This window comes from Temnothorax curvispinosus, unplaced genomic scaffold (assembly GCF_003070985.1).
Source record: "Temnothorax curvispinosus isolate PA1 unplaced genomic scaffold, ASM307098v1 QBEX01006756.1, whole genome shotgun sequence".
Classification (NCBI taxonomy): Eukaryota; Metazoa; Arthropoda; class Insecta; order Hymenoptera; family Formicidae; genus Temnothorax; species Temnothorax curvispinosus.
This window is the reverse complement of record NW_020216536.1, coordinates 130880-153605: the sequence shown is the minus strand read 5'-3', so window position 1 is coordinate 153605 and position 22726 is coordinate 130880. Positions and strand designations below refer to the sequence as shown.

Below are 22726 nucleotides of genomic sequence, written 5' to 3'. Positions count from 1 at the left end.
TCGCGCGAAGGACGAAGCCATTATCGGCCCAGGCGGGAGAAAAGGAGAAGAAAAAAAAAAGAAGTATCGGTCGTTCGATTCGCATCGTGAGAAAAAGTGCGTCCGTGCGCACCTTGAGCGCACACGTACGCGCGCGCGATCGCGAGGGAGGAAAGGAGAGAGGTTGCCCCTCACGTCTCTCCTTCGTCTCTCTTTACCGCCGGCCCCCGGTCACTCTCAATCGCTTTCTGTAATTATTCGCGCGTCTATGATCTTGTCTGTGCTCCGCGAAGCGTGAACAGAGCAACACGGGGACCTCGACGGATCGAATGTGGCACGCGGTGGTGCGGAGATGATACCGGTGCGACACACACAGGGAATTCTCTCTCTCATATTTCTCTTACGTTTTACCACAATTTTCTCTTATTACAATTTTTTACATTAGCATTTATACTAGCTTCTCGTATTATCGCAAATTTACTTGGTGAATTATTATCTATCTTTTTTTTTTGCCGCGCGCGTTGTTATAAATTTTATCTACCTTATCTTTATATATACCTACCTACCTACCTCTTTTATATATTAAAGAAAAATTTAGTTTAGATATTTTTTATTGCACGTTACGTTATTATTATCGGATTTTATTGTTTTATATTTTTATATCTTTATATCTCCATATACATATATATATTATATATATATCGCGCGTTTCTATATTCTCTTCGCTTTTTCCGATAAATGCACCGCTACGCGTCGATCCTCGATGCTTCCACGATTGAGGATGAGTGGGTGTGTCAACGCGAGTGTCGCTTCCGGTCATCATCGGAGCGAAAAATGAATCACCTCGCGTATGCAACGAGCTCGTGGAAATGCGTCCTTTGTACATAACTAGCGTAACAATACATTGTACATACAACTCGATTATTCATGGAATTCACTCGCTCAGAGAGATCTCGCGGAATAATGCGGATCTCGAGCGCAAAAAAAAAAAGAAGGAACGTAGGAAAGAGAGGCGGCGCGTACTTCATTAATCGCGGAACAAATATTTTTGCGTACACTTTCCTTGCTCGCCTCGCTCAATGTCGTATACCTGCAGCCTTGCTGGTCGCGGCGGATTATCTTCGTCCTTATTGCGACTCGTGCTTACACGTCACCTCGTATACAACGCCGGTAAACAGTAATAACGCGAGCGTGAAAAGTTTCCGCATAATAAACGGTTTACCATTCACTGTCGCCTTCTTAATAAAGTGCACGCGCTGCATCATAGCTGCATCATACATATGCATAACATGCATATACTTCTCGCCCTTAAGAAATTTTTATCAAATCACTTATTTCCGCTTCCACCTTCGACGTAGGCTGACTTAGAAAGCTTGAAAACAACAACTTTGTTCTTGGAAATGAAACATTAATTATACATATTATTTTCCAAGAATGTAGTTCTACATTTTATTATATAAATTCTTCTAACCACTTTGAAGGCTTTCGTCAATGAAAATTCCTATTATTTCTTCAATATTAATATCGTACTTGCAGTTTGCGAAAATCTGAAGAAATTTTACAGAGATAATTGCTGCTAATTTTTTTATCACTGCAAATTCTCCGTTGATTTTAACGAGCTAGCATTTGTACAACGGAATTAAACGGACGATTCGATATATATCCTCCACCGGTTTTCGCTGGCCTTTTTTTCGCGTAACGCGACCATTTGTAACCAGCCCTAATGGTTTACGATGCGATTAACTCGGCTGCGCGCCTCGGCATCTGCCCTTACGTGTGCCCGCGAGGCACGCCTAGACCGATCGCGAATTGGGGCTAACGAAGATAAATATCGGAACGATACCGCGTATATCGCGAGTGAGATACGTTGCGACGTGCTGGGTGTATTGTATATATATATACGCGCGGAATTCTCTCTTTACGTGAAACGCAAAATGTCGCTGCAAGACAAACGGTCCGCTGTCTCCTGCCTCCGGGCCCGCGGGCGATCGATTTTTAAAAGACGGCCAGCTACCGAAGAGAGAGCAATGCATAGTCGGGTGACGATGCACAATGCAATACCTACGGAGGCACGTATACAGGGTGTCCCGGTTGACGAGCGTTAATTTTGTTTTACGACGGGATTGCTTAATCGTTCGGGAATCGGCTTTTCCTTGGCGAAAACATCGAGAACGCCGATAACTTCCAAGTTACGAGTAATTAAAAAAAAGAAAGTCTGCTCGCCAATGAAATCTCAGTGGCCAAATATGGTTTATTTTATATGATACGTTCTTTTAATTTCAGACGGAATTTATTTTATAAAATCTTGACTTACTTATTACAGAAATACGCGATGCTAAAGATCGGAAAGCTAAGATAAACGATGACCTTCCGCGATAGTCACGCTAAAAACTCGAGTTCAAATCGAAGGATTCCGTCGTTAAAAAATAACGCGCTAGAAGTTGGACACCTTGTATTTAAGCCGAAAGGGATTAAATCCGTTAACCCGTGAATCCTGCGAGTTTTATGTGATACATGGCATTTTTTATTTATCGTTCTATTTTGCTTATCGGACAACGTCAGCTCCGCCGCCGTCGAATAAGTCCTCTTGCTTATTCTATATATCGACGTCGATGACAAGTGGCAGCGAACGCTTGTAAATACGTAAAATACGTTCTCGCTCTTGTAGTACGATAGGATATCTCGCGCCCATTTTATTTTCTCTCTTTTTTTCGCCGTAACGTAATTATGTAAGGTTTGCTCGCGAGACCGAGATCGTTAGCGAGAGCCGAGCGAAGATGTAAAATCGCGCGGGAAACCGCGGCGGGAACAACACGCGCGGTGACGGAAACTGGAACACCGTGATCTAAATCCCCAAGTTTATACGTCTGCATTATTAGCATTAGCATTCCGTGTGTGGACCCCACGTGTGCTCGGCAGGAGTGTCCGACCTCCCCGTCCATCCGCGTCTCTCTCTCGGTCGCGGTTACGTAAACGCCCTCGCGGTAGGTAGGTAAATGCGGACGTGCGATCCCGCATAGCTTATCTCCAAATCTCGAAAATATACTTTTAAGACATTTTTTTTTAAATAGTAAAAGCGACGTATCATAAAGTTGCTGAAGGTTGAGTGGTGCAAAAAGGAGAGGAGATGTCGTCTAATCTGCACACACATTTTCTTACGCATTCCCTTTTAATATATTCTTTTCTTAAGACGCTTTAGCGAGATAAGCCCACCGGATTCTCGAGTCTCGGGATTTCGCGGATCTCCGATGTAATATTGACCGAGGACAGCTGATATTTCTCGCGCGCTGCGCGAGACGGGCGCGTACGTTTCATTTTTCACGGTACATTCAGGGATGCGTGACATCACGTCGCTTAACAACGAGTCCTCGAGCCGGCAATTGTGCAATTATTGCCAATAATGTTCTCGATCGTCGTAAAAACGCAAGGACCGAGAGCGCGAGAATACGGCCGACCGCGCCGACGTCGGCACCGGCAATCGGCAGTGATGCCGGCGTGATGTACGAGCCTCCGATACGCGCCCCGCCGCGATTTATTACGGCGCGTTATCGCGGAGTTGGGAATTGTAAAAGAATCGCTCCCGGGCGTAGAACGGAGTGTGTGTCCCGAAATAAATCCCCGAGTGATTTTTAGCCCGCTAAACGGACCGTTGCTCCGCGGACGGAATAAATGGCATTTAATAAAATTAATAAAACGAATCGCGAAATTAAGCGTGTATTAAAATTGAAATACAGCGGGAATAAAACGTGATAAATTTAATTGTGAAGCATTTAATGAACACGCCGGTGAGCAACAAGGAATACCGCGAATATCGCGCCGCTTGAAACATGTAGAACGTGAAGGGGGGGGGGTCGATTTCAATTTTTAATTAAGGTTTTATGTGTCCTTTCTTTCTCGTTCCTTGACTAAAGTGCGCAACCGAAGGTAAGCAAACGCTCTCGGTGGTGCTTGCGCGTAGCAGTTTTACTTGAAGGAGAGGAAGCAGGAAACGTTTCCCCGATACGTACATTTCGCATTATCTCCGTAGCGACCGGAGGTTACCCGGAAACCAGGCGCAAATCCCAGAGTGCGAGAGAAGTGTTCCGTTTCGTCGTGTTGTAGACGCGGTTAAGAGGATGCTAGAGAAATGAGTGCTTTTTACGCGGGAAAATGGAGCAGGAGCTTCTTTTTTCGTTTCTTTTTTTCTTCTCTCATTTTTTTTCCCTTTATTTCGTGCACGTAATGTACTTTCGACGATGGGGGACACGCGGAAGACGAGGAACAACAAGCTGTCGGCCAACGTTGGCTCGGCTACATATTATTTTACATTCTAAGAGGATACGAGGGTGGGACGATATAACTACGTAAAGAAGCGACGAGAGCGGAAAGGAAGCAGCAGGTGTAGCGAGCACTCGATAAACATCTTCCGTAGATGGGACGATCTTCACTTGTCCTCGCCCTCGCCCTCCTCCTCCTCGTCAAATTCGCCCTCCTCCTCGGCGGTGGCTTCCTGGTACTGCTGATACTCGGACACGAGATCGTTCATGTTGCTCTCGGCCTCGGTAAACTCCATATCGTCCATACCCTCGCCGGTGTACCAGTGCAGGAACGCCTTGCGCCGGAACATCGCGGTGAATTGCTCCGACACTCTCTTGAACAACTCCTACGTAAAAACATTCAGTTCTCGATGTAACTACATTTGTTTTTTTAAATTAAGAGAACAAGTTACCTCTGACGTTCGACGAAACCGAATGTTGAGTAACTTATTTTGAGAAAATTTGCAATTTTTAGAAATTGACTGAACTAAAAGCTTGATTGATTCACGGTTGAAGTTTTTTTGGTTGAAGTAAACGACGAACGAACCTGAATAGCCGTAGAATTGCCAATGAAGGTCGCGGACATTTTTAGGCCCCGCGGAGGTATGTCGCAAACGGCGGTCTTCACGTTGCTCGGTATCCACTCGACGAAGTAGCTGCTGTTCTTGTTCTGGATGTTGAGCATCTGCTCGTCCACCTCTTTCATCGACATTCTGCCGCGGAATACCGCGGCCACCGTCAAGTATCTACCGTGTCGCGGGTCACACGCGGCCATCATGTTCTTCGCGTCGAACATTTGCTGGGTGAGCTCCGGTACCGTGAGTGCCCGGTACTGTTGCGAGCCTCTAAAATATCATTTTAGAATTATACGTGAATGCCCCGGTACTGTTGCGAACCTCTAAAATATCATTTTAGAATTACATCGAAAGCAAGAAAGACAGAAAAATATGTACGCGAATAATTGCTTCTAATTAGTTAATTAATTATATTGATTTTACTGCAATTTAGGAAATTTCATTTGGATAAAGCAGCGATATAACGTCAACTCTCGTTGAGGACTGACGCTCTAATTAATTAGCTTTTTTCAATTCAATTAGTTTTCCTTGCGAAAAATTTGAGACCTAGAGGTCAGGGGAGCGAAGCCGGGAATGAAGAAGTGCAGTCGCGGGAAGGGGACCATGTTAACGGCGAGCTTCCTCAGGTCGGCATTAAGCTGGCCGGGGAATCTAAGGCAAGTGGTGACGCCGCTCAGGGTCGCGCTGACGAGATGATTGAGGTCGCCGTAGGTCGGCGTGGTCAGCTTGAGGGTCCGAAAGCAGATATCGTAGAGCGCCTCGTTGTCTATGCAATACGACTCGTCCGTGTTCTCCACCAGCTGATGCACCGAGAGTGTGCAGTTGTAGGGCTCGACCACGGTGTCCGATACCTTCGGAAGGAGGCGAGAATAGACGCTGACGTGCAACGTATGGCATCCGCGGCCGCGAGTATCAGGCGCGCTCGCGTATCGCGCAACCGTGTACACACAAACGAGAAAGTACAAGCATTGTACGCCGGCAATGCGCGCGGTATTGTCCTATTAAGGACAAAAGGTCGGTTCCTGGCGGCCGCTTTGTCTCGCATCCATTGTACCTTATCCCGCGCGCATCGGGAAAGACTTTCGCGTTGCGGCGTAATACGCCACGCCGATGATTCCCGATGAAAATTCGAAACGTAACTCTCGACGTGAGATCCGATCTCGCATTGTTTCCGAAAGTCAATGGAGATCTTGCCCGTGAATATAGAGAACCCATTCAAATTATTTCTTCGAGAACCACGCTAGACACGATCATCCGTAGAATCGAGAGAGAAGTCGAGATTTTTCTGATTTAAAGTGAAACGAAGCGATTGAAAAATGAGCGAAATTCAAAGAGCGGATATACCTTCGGCGAAGGTACCACGCTGAAAGTCATCATGATCCTATCGGGGTATTCCTCGCGTATTTTGGAGATGAGCAGAGTGCCCATGCCGGCACCGGTGCCGCCGCCCAGCGAGTGCGTGAGCTGAAATCCCTGTAGGCAATCGCAGCTCTCGGCCTCTTTCCGTACGACGTCCAGGACGGAGTCGACGAGCTCGGCGCCCTCGGTGTAGTGGCCCTTGGCCCAGTTGTTGCCGGCGCCGCTCTGTCCGAACACGAAGTTGTCCGGCCGAAATATTTGACCGAACGGTCCCGAGCGAACCGCGTCCATCGTCCCGGGCTCCAAGTCGACCAGGATCGCACGCGGCACGTATTTACCGCCTGTTGCCTCGTTGTAGTAGACATTTATTCGCTCCAACTGCAGATCCGAGTCGCCGTGATACGTGCCCGTAGGATCAATCCCGTGCTCGTCCGAGATGACCTCCCAAAACTATAATTGTTGCAACATTGAAATGGAAATTTCTCGAGGAAGTCGATACTTGGACACAGTCGTTCTGATTACAGACAAAACGATATTTTCGTACGTATATAAAAATTTCGAGATTATATATGAATTTCGATCTCTGATCGATTTTTTTATCGTCTATTGGATAAGCAGTACATGTATACTTACTTGAAAACGCTCGAGTGACATTCATGTTAAGTGAAACATACCTTGGCTCCAATCTGATTGCCGCATTGGCCGGCCTGAAGATGCACAATTTCGCGCATGTTCGCTAGTTCAACTTCGACTTTGCAAATCCTTCCTCTTCGTCACGGTACGCAAAACCCGTGGGTGCAGCGAAACGACGAAATCAAAACTCTTCCTCGTCGTCGTCTGTTTCCGTTACCTTGGAAATGCGTAACGCGCACGGGTATTCCGGGGTGCGGGACGACGCGAGGATGCACCGGGAGATAAATTCGAGAGCGCGAAAGATCTCCGACGCGACGAGACTCGTAATAATTCCGGCGAAATCCCTAACCCTAAGAACCGTAACTCGGGTAATTTGGCTGAGTCAAACTCACGTTCCCATGGATACACGGCGAGAAGAGAGTATCTCCGCTTCTGTTTCGGGACAATTGAATGTAACGTTGATGAACAAAAGACTCCCGCCGGCGTATCTGCTCGCATTGTTCGTCGGCTTCACGGGTTGTCGAAAAGGAATTCGTACGTCCCAGTAGATTTTAAATTTTAACAATTCAAACAGAGAATACGCACATTTTAATAATTTAAATATATTTCGTAATTATAATATATTTAATAATTCAAATATAATTCGAATATGTTAATAAATCTTTTTAGAATTTTTTTTAAGAAGATTTTAATCGTCTTTATTAAAATCGCACAGTACATCGTTTTTAAATATTTATCTTTCTTTTATCATAAGATATTTAATACACTTTTACGACGGACTTTTATAACGGGAATACCCATCGACCGTTTATGTCTTATAAGAACATTTTGAGCTTCGTAAATTGAATTCCGCGTAATGCTACTTAGGTGAGTCGAGGGGGATCTAGACGAAGTCCGCGAAACTCTTGGTCGTGAAGGCTTTCGCTATCTCGTTAACCAGCTCCATGTACACGATAGGATTGACGTTCTGTGCGAGTTGGTGCAAGAGGAACCAATCGCCAAAATGGAATACTTGTACGACACGCTCGGCTTTAGATTTCTCGAGTCTGCGAACTGCGCCTCGCAGAAGATACACTCTCGCCCATGCTTGAGAGAAAACTACGATCCTACGTATGGAAGGATTATATCAATCGCGTGGATTTAACGATACTTATGATTTTTGATAGATCTATGACGTAAAGTTTTTTTTAATATGTATATAATAAAAAAATTCTAACGTGAAGCGCTGGGAAATTGAAAAGTCAAAAAACTAATGCTCGCGTAGAATAAGTTTTACGAATTATTCGCGTATATTTCTGACATCGTAATCAGAATTGCCGCGATATCCGTCGGGCACAAACTTACCTATAAATTACCGCCAGACAACCGACGCCCGCGAGAAATACTAGCCAGAACCAAAGCACGACGAAAATCTTCTCGTTCACCACGTTCAGCGGGAGCACGCACAAGGCGTCGTGCGTTTGCACGGAACCCGCGGGCCCGAAAGTGTGAAACGTACACTTGGTCACCTTCGGAAACAGTCGCGCCATAGGGTCGATCCTGTCGTGAGGATTTGTCTCCGCGATGAATCCGGTCACCAAGGGCCCGTATCGCCTAAACTGTCCCTCCAGAAATACATCCAACAGATATATCTGTCCTATCTATCGATGAAAGGTTTTATCGGGGGGTTTTCATTAACTTCGCGCTCTCTGTGACTTTTTTTTTTAATAATCGTAACTCAGCGAATATTGAACCTTAAGATGATCGTGTAAATTTGTCGATTTTTACACTTGCACGGAATTATAAAGAATGTAAAGTGGTATAAAATATTTTTATACGTTAAGGGCCCTCGAGTTGTATTTCCTCGCGATATATCGGACTCGTTTTCGAAGCAAAGTTTCGAACGTGTTTCGGGCTCATTATCGAATCCAGAAATCAATTATTCACGGTTATTTCCGCGCAATTTCCTCGCTTCTGACGTCATAATCCCCGGTTGGCCGATCGAGATCCCTTAAGTACCTCCGTAGAAACTCTTCCGTTTCTAAAACTGGCAGGGAATTATACTTACCGAATTTAGGAAGTTCAAGAGCTCGCACACGAAGAAACGCATGGCGTAGAAGTTGTGACCGTGCAGATTCGTCCTGGTGAAATACTCGACGAGCTGCTGCTTCCTCCCCGCGGTCCAAACGTCTTTCAGGAAGGGAGACGCGAGATCCCGCGAAAGGAGGCCTACGGTGTCTCTCTCCCAGATGCCCCATAACCCGCGCGGCACGTAAAAAGAGATGGCTTGTAAGCCGAGAACGAAGCAGACCTAACGAACATTGGCATTCTTATTTCCGATTTTCCTTAAATTGAACTCTATCTCTCTCTCTACTCATTTTGAACAGAAATAAACTTTCAACGGAGACAAAAAATATCGTGAATAAAATAAAGAAGATAAAAATGTTTCAAATTTAAACGAATATAAATACGCGGACAAATATCGCCGAAATTATTTTATTTTCTGCAAGGAGAAGATATTTATATTTGACTTAATATTTTTCTATTCGAGGACCTAAAATTCTCTTACAGGAAGAGTTTTTTTTCCCTGATGCGTTTCCTTCCGCGATATTCGCGATGCGAATCGCGCGATATAGAGCAACGCGGGATAACAGTCGGATCTGCGATCTCTATTTCCGTTTCTTCGCGCCGTCTTCCGTCTTTTCCGGACGTTTTCCTTTACATTCACGCGTTCACGTTTCAGATTTCATTCACGCTCGCGCAATACGTCTGCATGCGCGGGTGAGCCGAGAGCAACCTGACCATCGGAACGAAGTGCAGCCGTTATCATGCATCTCGCGTACGTGAACGCGCGAGTATGTGTGTGCATTCTATACGGAAACTTACGCGATCGACCAATTCCGTTGCACACACACGCGCGCGCGAATGCGTTCTCGCGCGTCCCCCGCATATCTCTCTCTCTCTCTCTCCCGTTCGCTTTCAATTTTTCAGAGTGCCCCATCGAAAAACAATTTAGGGATACCTTTGACGAATTCCGAGTCGATCTTTCCCCGACGAGTATTTCCCGAAGAAGTCTAACGGAAGTAGGAGTCTCTCGGAGAACTTTTATATCGAGCATAAAAATTCTTGAGCTTTTGGCCTTGAGGGGTGTGAGTCAATAAAGAAACTTGTCTCGGTCGAGTTCATATAACTTGATTTCAGCAAAGATTTGATTTGAGGCTCGCGGGGAAACGTAATTTATAAAAAATTTCATAACGAAGGCAAATATTTAAATCGCGGCGAATGCACGACGATTTTGATATCGATAATTTATCGAAGTATACATATATATTCCGTATATAGGTTAATAAATTTGTTTCCGTGTCCTGTCAACGGACTATTTCATCGAACATTTGTCCGTATCGGTTATCTCCTCATCCGTATCGTGAACGTTCTAAATTCAGCTGACCCATTGATAATATCGATGATGACGGGCTTCGTCATCCGGAAGGGCCTGTCCTACGCCAGCACTCGCTACACCCCGTCCAGGAATACCTTTCAGATGTCGTGATACCGTGAACGTGCTGTAGATCCAGCAATACGCGTTTACGGGATCTTTGTCTGCCAGCAAGATATACCAATTACGGTCAAACATTAATGATGATCAACTCTTGTCCGCGCAATAATTGAATATAATTAAACGCGGAAAGATATTTAGTATTTTACGGAATTTTAAATGCAAATTTATTACTGCGATTCGTTCTTTGCACGACTTCTAAGTAAAGTCATGCAAATGCCCGCACACTTGAGGCTGAAAAGGTTAACAACAATTCGTACCGACGGAAGTATCGGTCATGCAAGAAATCGGTTCGCCGATGTACTGCTTGGCAGTTACGAGGATCGTGCAAACGAGCAGCAGGAGAACGGTGACGCGCGAGTGCAGCCTGAAGACGACATTGTCGACACGAACGGATTCTTCCTGCAGGAGGCATTTAATAGGTGCGAAGAGGTCCAGCATGGTTATCGCGTGTTCTTTTGTCTCGAGCACCGAAACAAAGCACAATAGAGAAAATTCCAGTGCGCATTGCGAAAGAAAGCCTTCGTACCGTCCGCTCTAAATTCGTCAAGGAATTTATCGCGAAGGACAGGCTTCGCGCGCAAGTAACGTTTAAAATCTATGGACGCGAGGAAACGCGCCGTAAATGAAACGAAATCTAAATCGGATTACGCGTCACGGCGAAATTTCGCAAGACGGAAGAGTCGAAATTACGAACGACGCTAAAACGACGGGCGAGAAATTACTGTCGTGTAAATCATCGACGAGAGAATGGCGATGCCCAAAACTGCATCCGCCTAATTGGTCCGCACTTAACCAGGCGAGCAGACTCGTAAATCTTGAACGTAACGATCTCTCCCTCGCTCTGCAATTTTTGCTCTCGGCAGCACGGTCCTCTCGCTTTTAACTTTATCGCCGCACTGAATCTGAGATTTGTCAGAAGAGGTCCGGTATGTAAAGAAACTCTTTTTCCTCGACTCCAAGGATGCTCTTTATTAGTAAAAAATATAGTAATCATGATAATAATTATTATCGCAATTACATGTCGTAGTAAGATAATCGTTATACCGTCGATTAAAGATAACTGCGCTCGTTAATAATGCGCTTAATACCGCATCGCTCGGTCGGTGTGCGTGTCGTGTGAATGTGGACATCCGTGTGGATGTGTGTATCCGCTATTGAGATTGTCGCTAAACCTACATAAATGTTTCCCTATATACAAACAAACATCGTTCCTAGAGCGCGGCAGCCCCGCCGGGGGCGGCGGGCCAAGTTTCCGAGTCTGTTTCTTGTCCTAATTATAATAGCCCCCCTCCCCCCCCTGTGGAGAAGGGCCAACCAACGAGTATCGAATTAACGGGATCCCTTATCGCTGCGATAGCCGGCGTTCTTTATTTACTTTTGTTTTATTTTATTTTATTATTTCTCTGTCTCACCTAGCGTACCGGTTTATTTCTAAAAAGCGATCGGTTTTACAAACCTCCTTCTAACCTTTGCCTTATTATATACAAACTGTTTGCACTGTCGACGATCACATGCATCATAATAGCTGCATATTTTAGTAGGCACGCTCATTCGGTGTCATAGAGTCCAGACATCTTGCGAATCGGCGAATCATAACTCTTCTCACTTCCTATTTCTCCTCTCTTTTTCTTTCTCCAACGTGCACACTAGAGCGATTATATATACCTATATATATATATCGAATGTAATATACATATATATGTGTACGTGTATATATTATATTCGATACCGTCGCCGAACCTCAAGATGTTAAATCGACAAGGCGTGTCACGACCCGTCAGAAGCCACAATTACTAGATGTACTATCGATTTCCGTCGTTCCCGCCATTTCTGTTGTATTTTAAGTCAATTTAATTGTATCTTGCTCGCGACGAGTTTCTCTCGAGAGTTCACGAAGCAGGACAACTTTGAGCAACCGCTAAGGACTATATCCCGAAGTCGGAATCTACGACGATCGGCTCGCTGATTTGCATCCGTACGAGCGACAAAGGAAATGAGGATTCATGCCTACCCTCCGCGGATTTTCTAGCGATAGCAATATATTGCCGCCTGACAAATAAACCACAATAAATACAGTATAAAATATATATGATACAATACGACATAATTAATTAATTACAAAAAATATTTAATATATCATAATATAGAAATATTTAATTATTAATTATCTTAATATATTTTCAAAAAACAATAGTAATCATTTAAAACTTAATCTAACTTAATCTAATCTATCTCTTCTTTCCTCCTAACGTTTCGAACTCATTATTGTCGGACTTCGATGCTGATTATTGACGAGATTCTATAATTAGATTAGAGGAACGAGATAATAAAAATATAAAAATGCTTCGGCGCGTGTCGCTGAAGCTACCCACATCTCGCGGGTGTCTTGCTATCGCTAGAAACGAAGCTATCGCCGCTCGTACAATCAGCGACGGAAATAACCCGATCACCACGAATCTACGATCTTTCTCGCGAACGACATTATGGAGAACGATCGAGACGAGGGCTATGTATGAAGTTCTATATGTCTATGGCAGTGTGTGTAGAGAAGACGCGATGACAATACGACGAGTATAACGCGGCAGTGGTAAATACAGCTTCGGTTAGAACTTCGTCGTTGCTGTAAGAGGAGGATAATGTATGGACTATTAGTGTTCCGCAAAGAGTGTAAATAGAAGACCGACAGAACATGGGATCGGCATTGACAGACAGTATAGTAATACTTGAACACCGCGATAGAGTAGTAAAGATCCGGGAGTCAACCTCTCGCAATCAATGAGCAAACTCGACATTTATTAGACCCGAAAGCATCATATTGAGAGTATTATTTGTAATGTCGGGCCCGTCGTTTGGAGCAGCACGGAATAACACCTCTTTCACCTCGATGAATCTCGAGAAAGAGCATGCTTCTCGATCATTTCCTATCATTTCTCAAATAACACAGAGGTCTTAAACGCGAATGCACCAACGATCTCTCGACGGGTTAAATAATCCCTTGCCTCAGGGATTCGCTCTACTCATCTCTAGATTATAATCTTACCTATGATATAGTCGGAGAAAGAAAATTTATTTAACCGAAATTAACAACGTCGAGCAACGTTGATGCAGCCGGCTTAAAGACGTCCAAGCGACGTTTAAAAAATTAAAACACCGCGCAGACGCCTCTCTCCAGAAATACAGATTTCTTGTTCATACACCTATATGCATATACACAAATATGCATACGGGTATAAAGAAGCAATCTTAATTCCTCGAGAAACGATTATAAATTCAGCTCTTAGACCTCTGCATTCTCCGAGATCGTGCATATACTCGCAGAGGCACGATCGCGCCTCCTAATAGGGCACGTGTATGTCCCTGGAGCGCGATCGTCTTCTACAAAGTCTGCACATGGCGATGAAGCACGCCAGACCCAAGAGAATAGCGAGGCCGGCGCCTAAGCCGGCGCCAGCCCAGCCGGCAGGTCCGGCGAAACCGCCGCCGTTACCGCTGACAGGACCGCCGCACGTCTCCACTGACTCGTCATCCGGCTCGTAGAAGGTGCCATTCAGAATACCCGGCAAGGGCAAGATGCGACTGGGACAGTTCACCACGCCATTGCACACCAATCTTAACGGGATACAGCCTGCATCGCCGGGACACTGGAAGGCACAGTCCTCCAATTTGCCGGTGTTGAGGGCTCCGGATCCGTCTCTTGGTAAATGAAAGAGCTCGGTCCAGGCAATCTTGAAGGCCGCCCGGGCCGGCGCCATGGACCCCGTAAACTGTATAATCACGGCAGGCGATTCCTCGACGACGTCACCGTTCGGCGCCTGATGATCCATCGGCGGTGCTATGAGCGCCGCTGAAATAATTGGCATCTCTCTCACGTAGCTGACATTCTCGCCGCAGATACCGAGATACGGCTCGACGTTCCCCGGCAGGAAGATCTCGAGCTTGCCGTCCTCGCAGGAGCGCGACGCGAACTTGATCTTGTCGAAGTGCAGCCAGAGATCGCGCTCGCGGTTCACCCGTAATTCCCAGATACACTTGATGGATCTCGGCGGCGTGACGTATCCCAGCGCCTCGTAATGCGGAAACTCGATCTCGCCGTCGGTGGCAGGCGGCAGAAGCGCGGGTCCGCACAGGGGACTGTGCGCGAACTCGTATCTCGCCTCGAAGAGCGGCGCGGGCCACTTGAAGTAGCTCGCTGCTGCGTGCGCGCCGTCCACATGAAGCTTCAGATCCAATCTTTCGCCCCGAGAGACGATCCTGAGGACGGGCGGTCGCGATACTGGCGTCGAGGTCGTGGGCGCCGGAGTGCCGTTGTTGTTGGTCCGACAAAGGCAGTGACCCTTGATCCCATCCGGATTAGGCTCCCGGATTATCACCCGGTCCACCCGACTGTCCCAACAGTGGCCGCACTGGGCGTACGGGTGCTCCTTAAAGTTGATCGACTCTATCACCAGAATCACGCGCGCGAACAACCGTTTGTCCGTGATGAAGCTATAGGTGCAGGACAGATCGGCGGGCGGGTCTCCCGGTCGTTTGTAAACCAAGGTATTCAACGGCGATCGTAGACGACCCGAGCGCGTCTTCCACGAGGCGAAGACCTCGTCGCACTCGGTACCGGGCGTCGGCTCGCCGAATCTTGTCGCGTTGAAGAAATCGTAGTGGGCCCAGTAATAGAGCGAGCTGCCGGAATAACTGCCGGTCTTGCTTTCGAATCGCACGAACAGCGCGTTTGACGTCGAGACGAAATCGTGTTTCTCCATCGGTTTGCTGAAAGTGTCGCAGAAGGTCTTGATGATCCGGGCGTCGTCCGGCCAGTCGGCGTCGTAGAGCGTCAGACTCTCGCCGCAGTCGCCGTCGTAAGGCTGGATCGGCGACTCGATACGATTCACGCGGAAGCTAGGGAAATAGAGACGTGCGATTTCGCCGGGTCGACCGCGTAGCAGATACGTGCAGCTGGTGTGCGGCGGGTACCAGTGCGCGACCGAGAGAAAAATGCCCTCGTTACCGCTCACGAGAGACTCACTATTCAGCAGCCAGTCGCAGCTGCCGTTTTTCACGCCCGCGGTTTCCACGTGACCGGGCCAGTTGCCCACGTTGAAGTGAAATCCGGTGTTGAGCAACGGTCCGGCTGGCGACGACACGAACTCCACGTAAAGATCCTCGCTGGTGCCGATGATGCTGTACGGGAATTTGCCCATGCCGCAGAAGGTGCCGATCACCGGGCTGCTCTCGTTCTTACCGTCGTACACGCGTATGTAATCGTACGGGCAATGCTCCGAGCCGGAACTGATCGGCCGCATCGGGCACGTCATGATGTTCTCGCATCGCTGTCCGTCGATGTTGAACTCCTCGTTCTCGATGTAGAGCTTGATGAAGGGCAGCCGGGTGTTCAGGCGATACTTGCAGTGCAACGCGCGCGGATAGATGCCGGGATAAGCCGGGCTCTGCACGTAGCACGTCTGCAGTCGACAGTCCTTGAAGACGCGCTCGCAATAGCTGCCCGGCACGACCTCGCCGCGACGATTCGGATAGAGCTCCGGGTGCTGGCCGTATCTGAGATACACCTCGAACTGCGGTTCGGCGCGCGAGTCGAAGCTGAAGTACGTCTGATCGGTGAAGTTGTCCGCGTGGAAGATCACCCGCACGAAACTGGTCTCGCTGATGAAGGTCTGCGGCTGCTCGGACTCGCCGCAGTAGACCCCCGGGTCCTTGCGATTGCTCACCTCGGTCTTCGTGTTGCCGTCTATGATCTGGAACAGCGGCCGGGAAACGCGCGTTGGATGTATAACGTTTGGGACGATCGATGAACGTGAGGACGTCGTGTCGGGAATCGTTAATCCAGTTTAACGGCCAATATATCCAATCTCTTATGACAAAATTTTGTCATGCGAAAAAAAATGAGATTATGAGTAATAATCATTTACGTCTCCAAAAAATGTGATCAGTGAAACTTAATTATATTTAATCTATAATTAAAATTCTTTATATCGTATAATCGCGGGTTGAATGCAAAACAATCTTTTACGATCTTCTATATTTATGAGTTTACGCACGTCTGAAGTAATATAAGTCTATATAAAAATTAAGTGTACTGAAAATAATTAATAGTTATTTATATAAGAGATACGATAATTCTATATAATGATGCACAGGATTATTAGGAATCCGTCTGTTAGGAAGTAACTGATCTGCAAGTTTACACAAAGATAAGAACTTATGTACGGGGGAAATAGTTATTCAAACGGAAAATAATAGTTCGGAAAAGATACAATAGTCTCGCCACGCGTCCCGCTTCTCGAATCTTACGATCTCGTGCAGAGGGAAATGTACCCGAAGTGACTACTATTGACTTTACATCTTTTTTACTGGTGTAAATTTGAAAGTCGCGAGGGAAAATACAGGGGATAGTAGAGAGCACGATGAACGGAGAGGCAGAAAGAGAGAGAGAGAAAGGAGAGGAGAAGAGAGAGGTTTACAGCGTCACAAAGATCAATACCTGATACCGAAGTAACTGAGAGAGGTGGCAGCAGGACGAGTGCGCCCGCGCGCGCTCACTCGCTCGTGCGCTCGCTCGCTCGCTCAAAAGAGGAGCAAGCGGCGGGAAACGGGGAGAAAAGTGAGGGAATCACTTATCGCATTCGTCTCTTATACGGGAACGCTCTAATTCGCGACATTGATACGGCTGCGCTTGCCCCTCGTGTAATTCCCGCGTCCCGATGGACGAAACTAGATTTAGAAACTAGAAATGCGCTGTTGATTAACGCGATAACGAACCATTCTATTCTTCCAACGGTCACGGCGCAAACAGACTTTCGCGAATTATTACCTCGTCGATACGCCGCAAACGTGCGCTCGATTCGTCACGGAGCGTTACGGGGCTTATCGGAATGAGGGGTTCTCTGAGTCAGTACGTTATCCCAGAATTCCTATTTGAAACTATATTCGATCGCAGATTTCGATCAAACGTAGATTTGACTCGATTAATTTAAATTAGCTTAAGTTAATCTAATAAATTACGATAAAAGCTCGATAGTCCTGATATGGAGATAAAAGCTATCGTTGTGTTTAATATAGATCCTATATTTTTCCACCTCGCCGTAGGGGATTTCTCGAAAGTACGGCGAGTCTGGTTCGCCTAGGCGTAAAATAGACTCTGAATGCATCGTTGCGCGCGAGGCGAGGCGAATCCGATAATGATATATCAGAGGCGGTTTATATATACATCCGGGCGCGACTGCGTGGTTTTTTTTTTCCCCGCAAAAACGCGCAGCTTTACGAATATGAAATACGCGCATTCCCATCGTGTACAATGCGGGTTCGACTGTGCCGCGTATGCATTGGTCCGCGACGCGATGCGATTCAAAGAGATACGCGAGTATCAGCGGCATCCCTCTGTCCGTTTCCCTCGCCTCGTCCCGCCGCGCCGACCCGGCGCCGATATCCAACTCGAATCGAAAGAATAATCGAGGAACGCTATTGTCGAACCGAAATTAAATTCCAGCGCCCGATTAATTGGCCGGGATTCTCCCTATTCAATTAATAGGAGAGCGCGAAGCGAGGGGGTGGGGGTGGAGACTCGGCGAGATGGATTCGGCAGTGCCGTTTGGACGCGCGATCCCGGAATTAGGACCGCTGTCTCTCACCCCCTTTTCTCCTCCCCCTTCCCCTTGCTCTTCCTCCCGGAACGACGGCACACACAGGCACACAAAGCGCTCACCTGCAGATAACCGCCGCTGCAGGTGGTGGCGTTCTCCAGCACCCCGACCTTAAACTTCTTGAAGCGCACCCGCAGAATCCAGTCCCGGGGCGTTCCGCGAAAGGCACGGAAACGGTACCAGCACGAGAGGGGCTTACCCCAGTTCGCTGGGGTCACCGCCGGGCTCGACACATCTTCGTAAATGTCCACTGTCTTGTTGCAGTGGCCTCGGTCCGCTGAAATAGAGACGGTTAGGACGAGGAAGAAGCAAAGGGGGACCCATCCGGAGTGCCCTCTTCTTCATCTCGTTCACATTCTTTATATCTCAGTTAGTAATTATTAATTATGCTACTAGCCCATAGTAAATAACCAATATTATAGTTATAAGTAAATGTTATTAGTTATGTTAATAAGAATTAATAACCTTATTAATTAGCAATGGGAAATTTATTGGTAGTAAAATATACGTAATTAAAGCGGGCAGGATATCCGCAAATATTCCCGGAATGAGTAAAACTCAACTCCCCAGAAGAACAGGCGTTTTAATTAATTTCACGTAGCTTCGGTTCAACGAAAAATGGAGAAGATAAAGTTAAATGACCGACCCATCGCGATGTCCTCGCTAAGAAAATATCGATTTCGAAAAACCGAGTTGGCCCCCGGAGAATCTATTATATTAAATCTATTATTAAATCGCGAAAATACGGGACGTTCCGTTGCACGTTGTATTAGAACAACGGTATTTTTCGTTGACCCGGTTGGGTAATGGAGGGAACGGGATGAAGGAACGGGACACGCGGAAACCGATGGGGTACGGAGGAGAATGGCGGAGGGTAAGGAAACGCGCGCGCGACAACACACGCGACACAAGTTTCGGCCGTGTAATCGATATTCGACCCGCTTGCCAGATACCTCTTATAAAGCGGCAGCCTCGTGTTATGGCCGGGCCGCCTCTCGTTCGTAAATCACCTTTTCCACGCGGTATCAAAACCTCCCTCGGCGGGATTCGCGCCCGCACCGATATACCCGGGATAAGTAAATCTCTCTAATACGACGGTTAAGATCCGAGGCCGCCGCGTCTCGGCTGTTTACACCGATAATTCGGCCTGTTAGCCGCGTAACGGGGTTGCGATAATTGCTAGCACAGCTCCCGGGGATAAGTAGCTCCCGGGATGAGTCTTCATTAAACCGCACATCATCGGATTCATCGGGTGCGGACTGCCAGGATCGAAGTCTTTCGAGAGAGAGAGAGAAGGAGAGAGGGAAGAGGGATTGATACCGCATCCGTCGTAAACGAGATTTATCCGCCGATCGCAACGAAATTTTATCTGCTAGATTAAATTAGAAATTGAAAGTTGCGCCATTTCGCACGGTTTGACGTTACAGATAACAGAGAACGTGGAGTCGGGATACGATATATATTCGCGACACGAGGATAAACACGACATGAGAAAAGGCTTTTCTCATATTTTATCACCGCTTTCTTTTCTTTCATTATCCGGCTCGAATGTCTCGAAAGATGAGTCGCACGATTCTTATTGGATCGCTAAAACATAATATTGTAATTACTGATTAGACAGATGTCGTAAGTTTGCGGAAGAGCGCTCGGGAAACGATCGCGGTGTCGGATTGCATCCGCCGGCGAATAAATACAGAGATCGTTCTCGCGTGTCGCGCTGGCCTGGAAATTTGAACTCTCTCGCCGGAATTATACTCACCCCCTCGGTCCCCCGCGCCCCCAACCCCTCGGATTAGACTTACCTCTGCGAATGGCAGCGGGACTGGGGGTGGCCAGAAGCAGGAGGAATATGGCGAAAAATCCCCAGCCCCAGCTACCGAGGAGTACCGGCACAGGCATTCGAGGCATTCCCGGGACAAGTGCCGAGGCTGTCAAAATACCTCCGCTTTCTCTCCTCTTATCTCCATTTGCCTCTCCCGTCGAGAACTACCTGTGCACACGCGTATATAAAAAAAATACACGTAACAACACACGTATGCGTGTGCTCGTATATACGTATATAATATCGCTCACTGATCCGTCCTGCCGTGTGTGCATCGAAAAATTGAAAAAAATATTGAACGCCGCGCATCCGCAAAGTCCTCCGAAAAATAGTACGTATAATTTTGCGCGCCGAGAATACATCGTGCCCTTTTTCACGCCGCGAAATACCGAGGATCATCGAAGCGAAACGTATAATTTAATTCGAGCTTTTTTTTCCTAATCCAATAATGATTAATCTACCACAAAAATTTTTGTGATTCAGTCGCCGAAGAGAATAGCCGGAAAAATCGCTGGCTCGTGCCGAAAAAAATGTCCAATTTTGTCTTGCCCGCGATTACGTTGTTCCGCTAGCGCAATATCTCTACAGCGTGATCTACTTGATGGGATGCAGGCGCAAGTGCGGGTATCGCGTTATCGTTTCCCCAAAGGACAATAAGGGACGCCGCGCCGTATGGTTTGCCAGATGGGTCGAGCATATACCGGAAGGGCCTCGTTCGTACATCCACGTCGAGAGAGCGGGGGTGATAATTGGTTAAATCCGCGTTGACTTGGCTATCGACAACAGTAGGTACTTCACCTCCGGAATTTTCTCCCTCCGTTCCCTCCCTCTTCATTCACCGTCGCTTTCCTCCCCCGCTCCTCGCATTCTCGCGTCGCATTCATTGTTTCGTCGTTCTCTCGAGAATTCAATATTTTTTTTTCCCCGGGACACGCGACCTCCAGCCAACAATTCAGTCCGTTCGACACACGAGGATTTAAAGATTCAGGAGAACCTCCGGAACTTCGGACCGCGCGGAAGTCCGAGATTTCAAAATCGCGAACGGCCAAGGTCGCGAAAATGTTTTTTTTTTCCGGCCAACTCTCCGTCGGATCGTCCGTAGGATCGATGCACTCGCGGATTTTCAGATTCTGTCGGCGTGCGCGAATGGAATAAAGGCAGGCGCGTGCCGAAAATGTCGAATGAACCGAGCTCCGGAGCGGTTAGCGCATCAGCAATTTAGATCGTTCGTTGATTACGTGCGTGCATAAAGGATGCAGATTCGCGGGCGCGCATTTTGCAAAACAAGCAAAGAGACACGGGGTATAGGAGGACTGGATCGACGATTTCGCGGGAATCGTCGAGCGATCGTTTTTTGCCGATTTACCGACATTTTCGTCAACGACCGTGATTATTTCGCATTACCGAAAACGCGCATTTCCATGCGCGAGTTGCATACGCGATGAGGACGCGATTTCCGTAACGATGCGACGATTTGATCGCGACTGCATCGACGACAGTTCGGATTCAGCGATCGCTCTTTTTTTCTACATCACAATTAGTAGGAGACGAAGGAGAGGAAAATTTTACTTAATCAAAATACATTTATTTTATCAAAACGAAAGAATCTCAGGATCCAAATAGGAAGACAAATGCAATTTTTTAATATAATTGAGATAATTTTAACTATAAAAATCTAGAAATGAGAGAAATAATAGAAATTATTTTTTAGTGGAGAACTTATTGGGGTAATTTAACTATTATCGTTGACACTGGGGCATGCACGTTCGTCCACGCACCTTTACCATAACATTCTCATGCTCCCTGATTACTCCAATTTCTCCGACGATCCTCGGAGAGCCTATAGTTCTCGCTGCCGATCGGAATCACCGACGCGACATCCTCCACGCGGGTCCCCTCGAGTATGCCATCTTCTCTCTCATCAGGACAGGCGACTTTTCGAGCGAACCGTTTGCGTACCGGGATTTACATCATCGTCGTCCTTGACGTATCGACCACGACGTCGCCTGGCACAGTTTCTCCCGCGATTTTTAACCGCGCACTGACGCACATAAAGCTCCGAAGGACGCTTCGAGGAGGATGCTGCTCGGAATTGAATCTCGTGATGGACCACCACCGGCACGGCGGTGGTGGTTTTTAGTCCCGAACGAGCACTGCTTCCGCTGCTTCCAGCAGCGCGTAGATCATCAACGCGTCATGTCGCGGAGAGTGGAATTGAGACTCGGGGATAAAGAATGGAGAGATATATAAAGAGAAAAAAGAGAAAGAGAGAAGAGAGACAGATAAAGAGAGATAAAGAGAAATTACGAGGGGAAAGGAGAGACCGCGGGGGAGAAGAGGAGAGGGACGAGACGAGGGAACGAGAGGGCACAGTACGAGAAAGCACTCCAACGTGCCAGTTGGAAAGCCAGGCTGCGAGTCGACTGCTGGCACGAAAACTCGGAACGTGCGGCTGGCTTAACCGCCGTCCGCCGATCGGAGCTGCGGCGGGTCGAAGCTTGCGCAAGCTCTCTGGCGTTCTCTTTCCCGCTGTCTTTCTCCCACGACGTCGGCATGGCGGAACGCTCTCTCCCGTTCTCTACCCTCCACCCGTTCTCTCTCTCTCTCTCTCCGTTCCCTCTGATGTGTGCCCCGTTTCGCAGTTCCGCTCCCCTTCCGTTTACGATGACTTTCATTGAACTGCTCGCTGTCCCCCCTCGTTATTCCTCCACGCTGTCCCTCCACGCTTGGCCCCCCCCTCCACCCTTCTCGCATCCCCTCGAGTCGCCCTGCGATGACCTATTGCACCTATTGCCGTTGGCCCTCCGTCCTGTCGCGCTTATCCCCGACCCTTCTTCTACCTCTCGAGGCTTCTGTTTGTCGCCCCGTTTTTTCTC

The 22726-nt window shown here is 47.4% G+C and overlaps 3 protein-coding genes across 4 annotated transcripts; all 3 read right to left on the bottom strand.

The window, feature by feature from the left end:
- Positions 1 to 4318: 4318 nt before the first annotated feature.
- On the bottom strand, positions 4319 to 7438 carry LOC112456364 (tubulin beta chain). The gene is made up of 5 exons (XM_025018854.1): positions 6883 to 7438; positions 6194 to 6658; positions 5396 to 5700; positions 4822 to 5119; positions 4319 to 4621 (listed from the first exon to the last, which is right to left on the bottom strand). The coding sequence occupies exons 1-5, from the start codon at positions 6937 to 6939 to the stop codon at positions 4403 to 4405; spliced, it is 1344 nt and encodes a 447-aa protein (XP_024874622.1). The 5' UTR covers positions 6940 to 7438; the 3' UTR covers positions 4319 to 4402.
- Positions 7439 to 7556: 118 nt separating this feature from the next.
- On the bottom strand, positions 7557 to 10864 carry LOC112456366 (innexin inx2-like). The gene is made up of 5 exons (XM_025018857.1): positions 10637 to 10864; positions 10269 to 10420; positions 8889 to 9131; positions 8186 to 8481; positions 7557 to 7947 (listed from the first exon to the last, which is right to left on the bottom strand). The coding sequence occupies exons 1-5, from the start codon at positions 10815 to 10817 to the stop codon at positions 7725 to 7727; spliced, it is 1095 nt and encodes a 364-aa protein (XP_024874625.1). The 5' UTR covers positions 10818 to 10864; the 3' UTR covers positions 7557 to 7724.
- Positions 10865 to 11321: 457 nt separating this feature from the next.
- LOC112456361 (cubilin-like) lies at positions 11322 to 22466 on the bottom strand. Of its 2 annotated transcripts, none has more exons than XM_025018848.1 (4): positions 21629 to 22466; positions 19831 to 20018; positions 18091 to 18305; positions 11322 to 16123 (listed from the first exon to the last, which is right to left on the bottom strand). In XM_025018848.1, the coding sequence occupies exons 2-4, from the start codon at positions 19934 to 19936 to the stop codon at positions 13715 to 13717; spliced, it is 2730 nt and encodes a 909-aa protein (XP_024874616.1). In that variant the 5' UTR covers positions 19937 to 20018; positions 21629 to 22466; the 3' UTR covers positions 11322 to 13714. The 2 variants fall into 2 exon arrangements, with proteins under 2 accessions (XP_024874616.1, XP_024874614.1); XM_025018846.1 differs by having other exon boundaries at positions 19831 to 20014.
- Between the last annotated feature and the right edge of the window lie 260 nt (positions 22467 to 22726).

Bases quoted from the DNA above. Each gene is read 5' to 3' on its own strand.
- LOC112456364 (XM_025018854.1), bottom strand. From the start codon at position 6,939: ATGCGCGAAATTGTGCATCTTCAGGCCGGCCAATGCGGCAATCAGATT. The intron at 5,701-6,193 runs GTATATCCGCTC...CTCCTTCCGAAG, and splicing joins GCGTGGTACCTTCGCCGAAG to GTATCGGACACCGTGGTCGA. The intron at 4,622-4,821 runs GTTCGTTCGTCG...GTTTTTACGTAG, and splicing joins GCAATTCTACGGCTATTCAG to GAGTTGTTCAAGAGAGTGTC.
- LOC112456366 (XM_025018857.1), bottom strand. From the start codon at position 10,817: ATGCTGGACCTCTTCGCACCTATTAAATGCCTCCTGCAGGAAGAATCC. The intron at 9,132-10,268 runs GTCAGCTGAATT...AATGTTCGTTAG, and splicing joins ATCATCGATATTATCAATGG to GTCTGCTTCGTTCTCGGCTT. The intron at 7,948-8,185 runs GTAAGTTTGTGC...TTCCATACGTAG, and splicing joins TGTCTGGCGGTAATTTATAG to GATCGTAGTTTTCTCTCAAG.
- LOC112456361 (XM_025018846.1), bottom strand. The intron at 18,306-19,830 runs GTAAGTCTAATC...TCTCTATTTCAG, and splicing joins TCCCGCTGCCATTCGCAGAG to CGGACCGAGGCCACTGCAAC. The intron at 16,124-18,090 runs GTGAGCGCTTTG...CCGCTGTTCCAG, and splicing joins GCAGCGGCGGTTATCTGCAG to ATCATAGACGGCAACACGAA.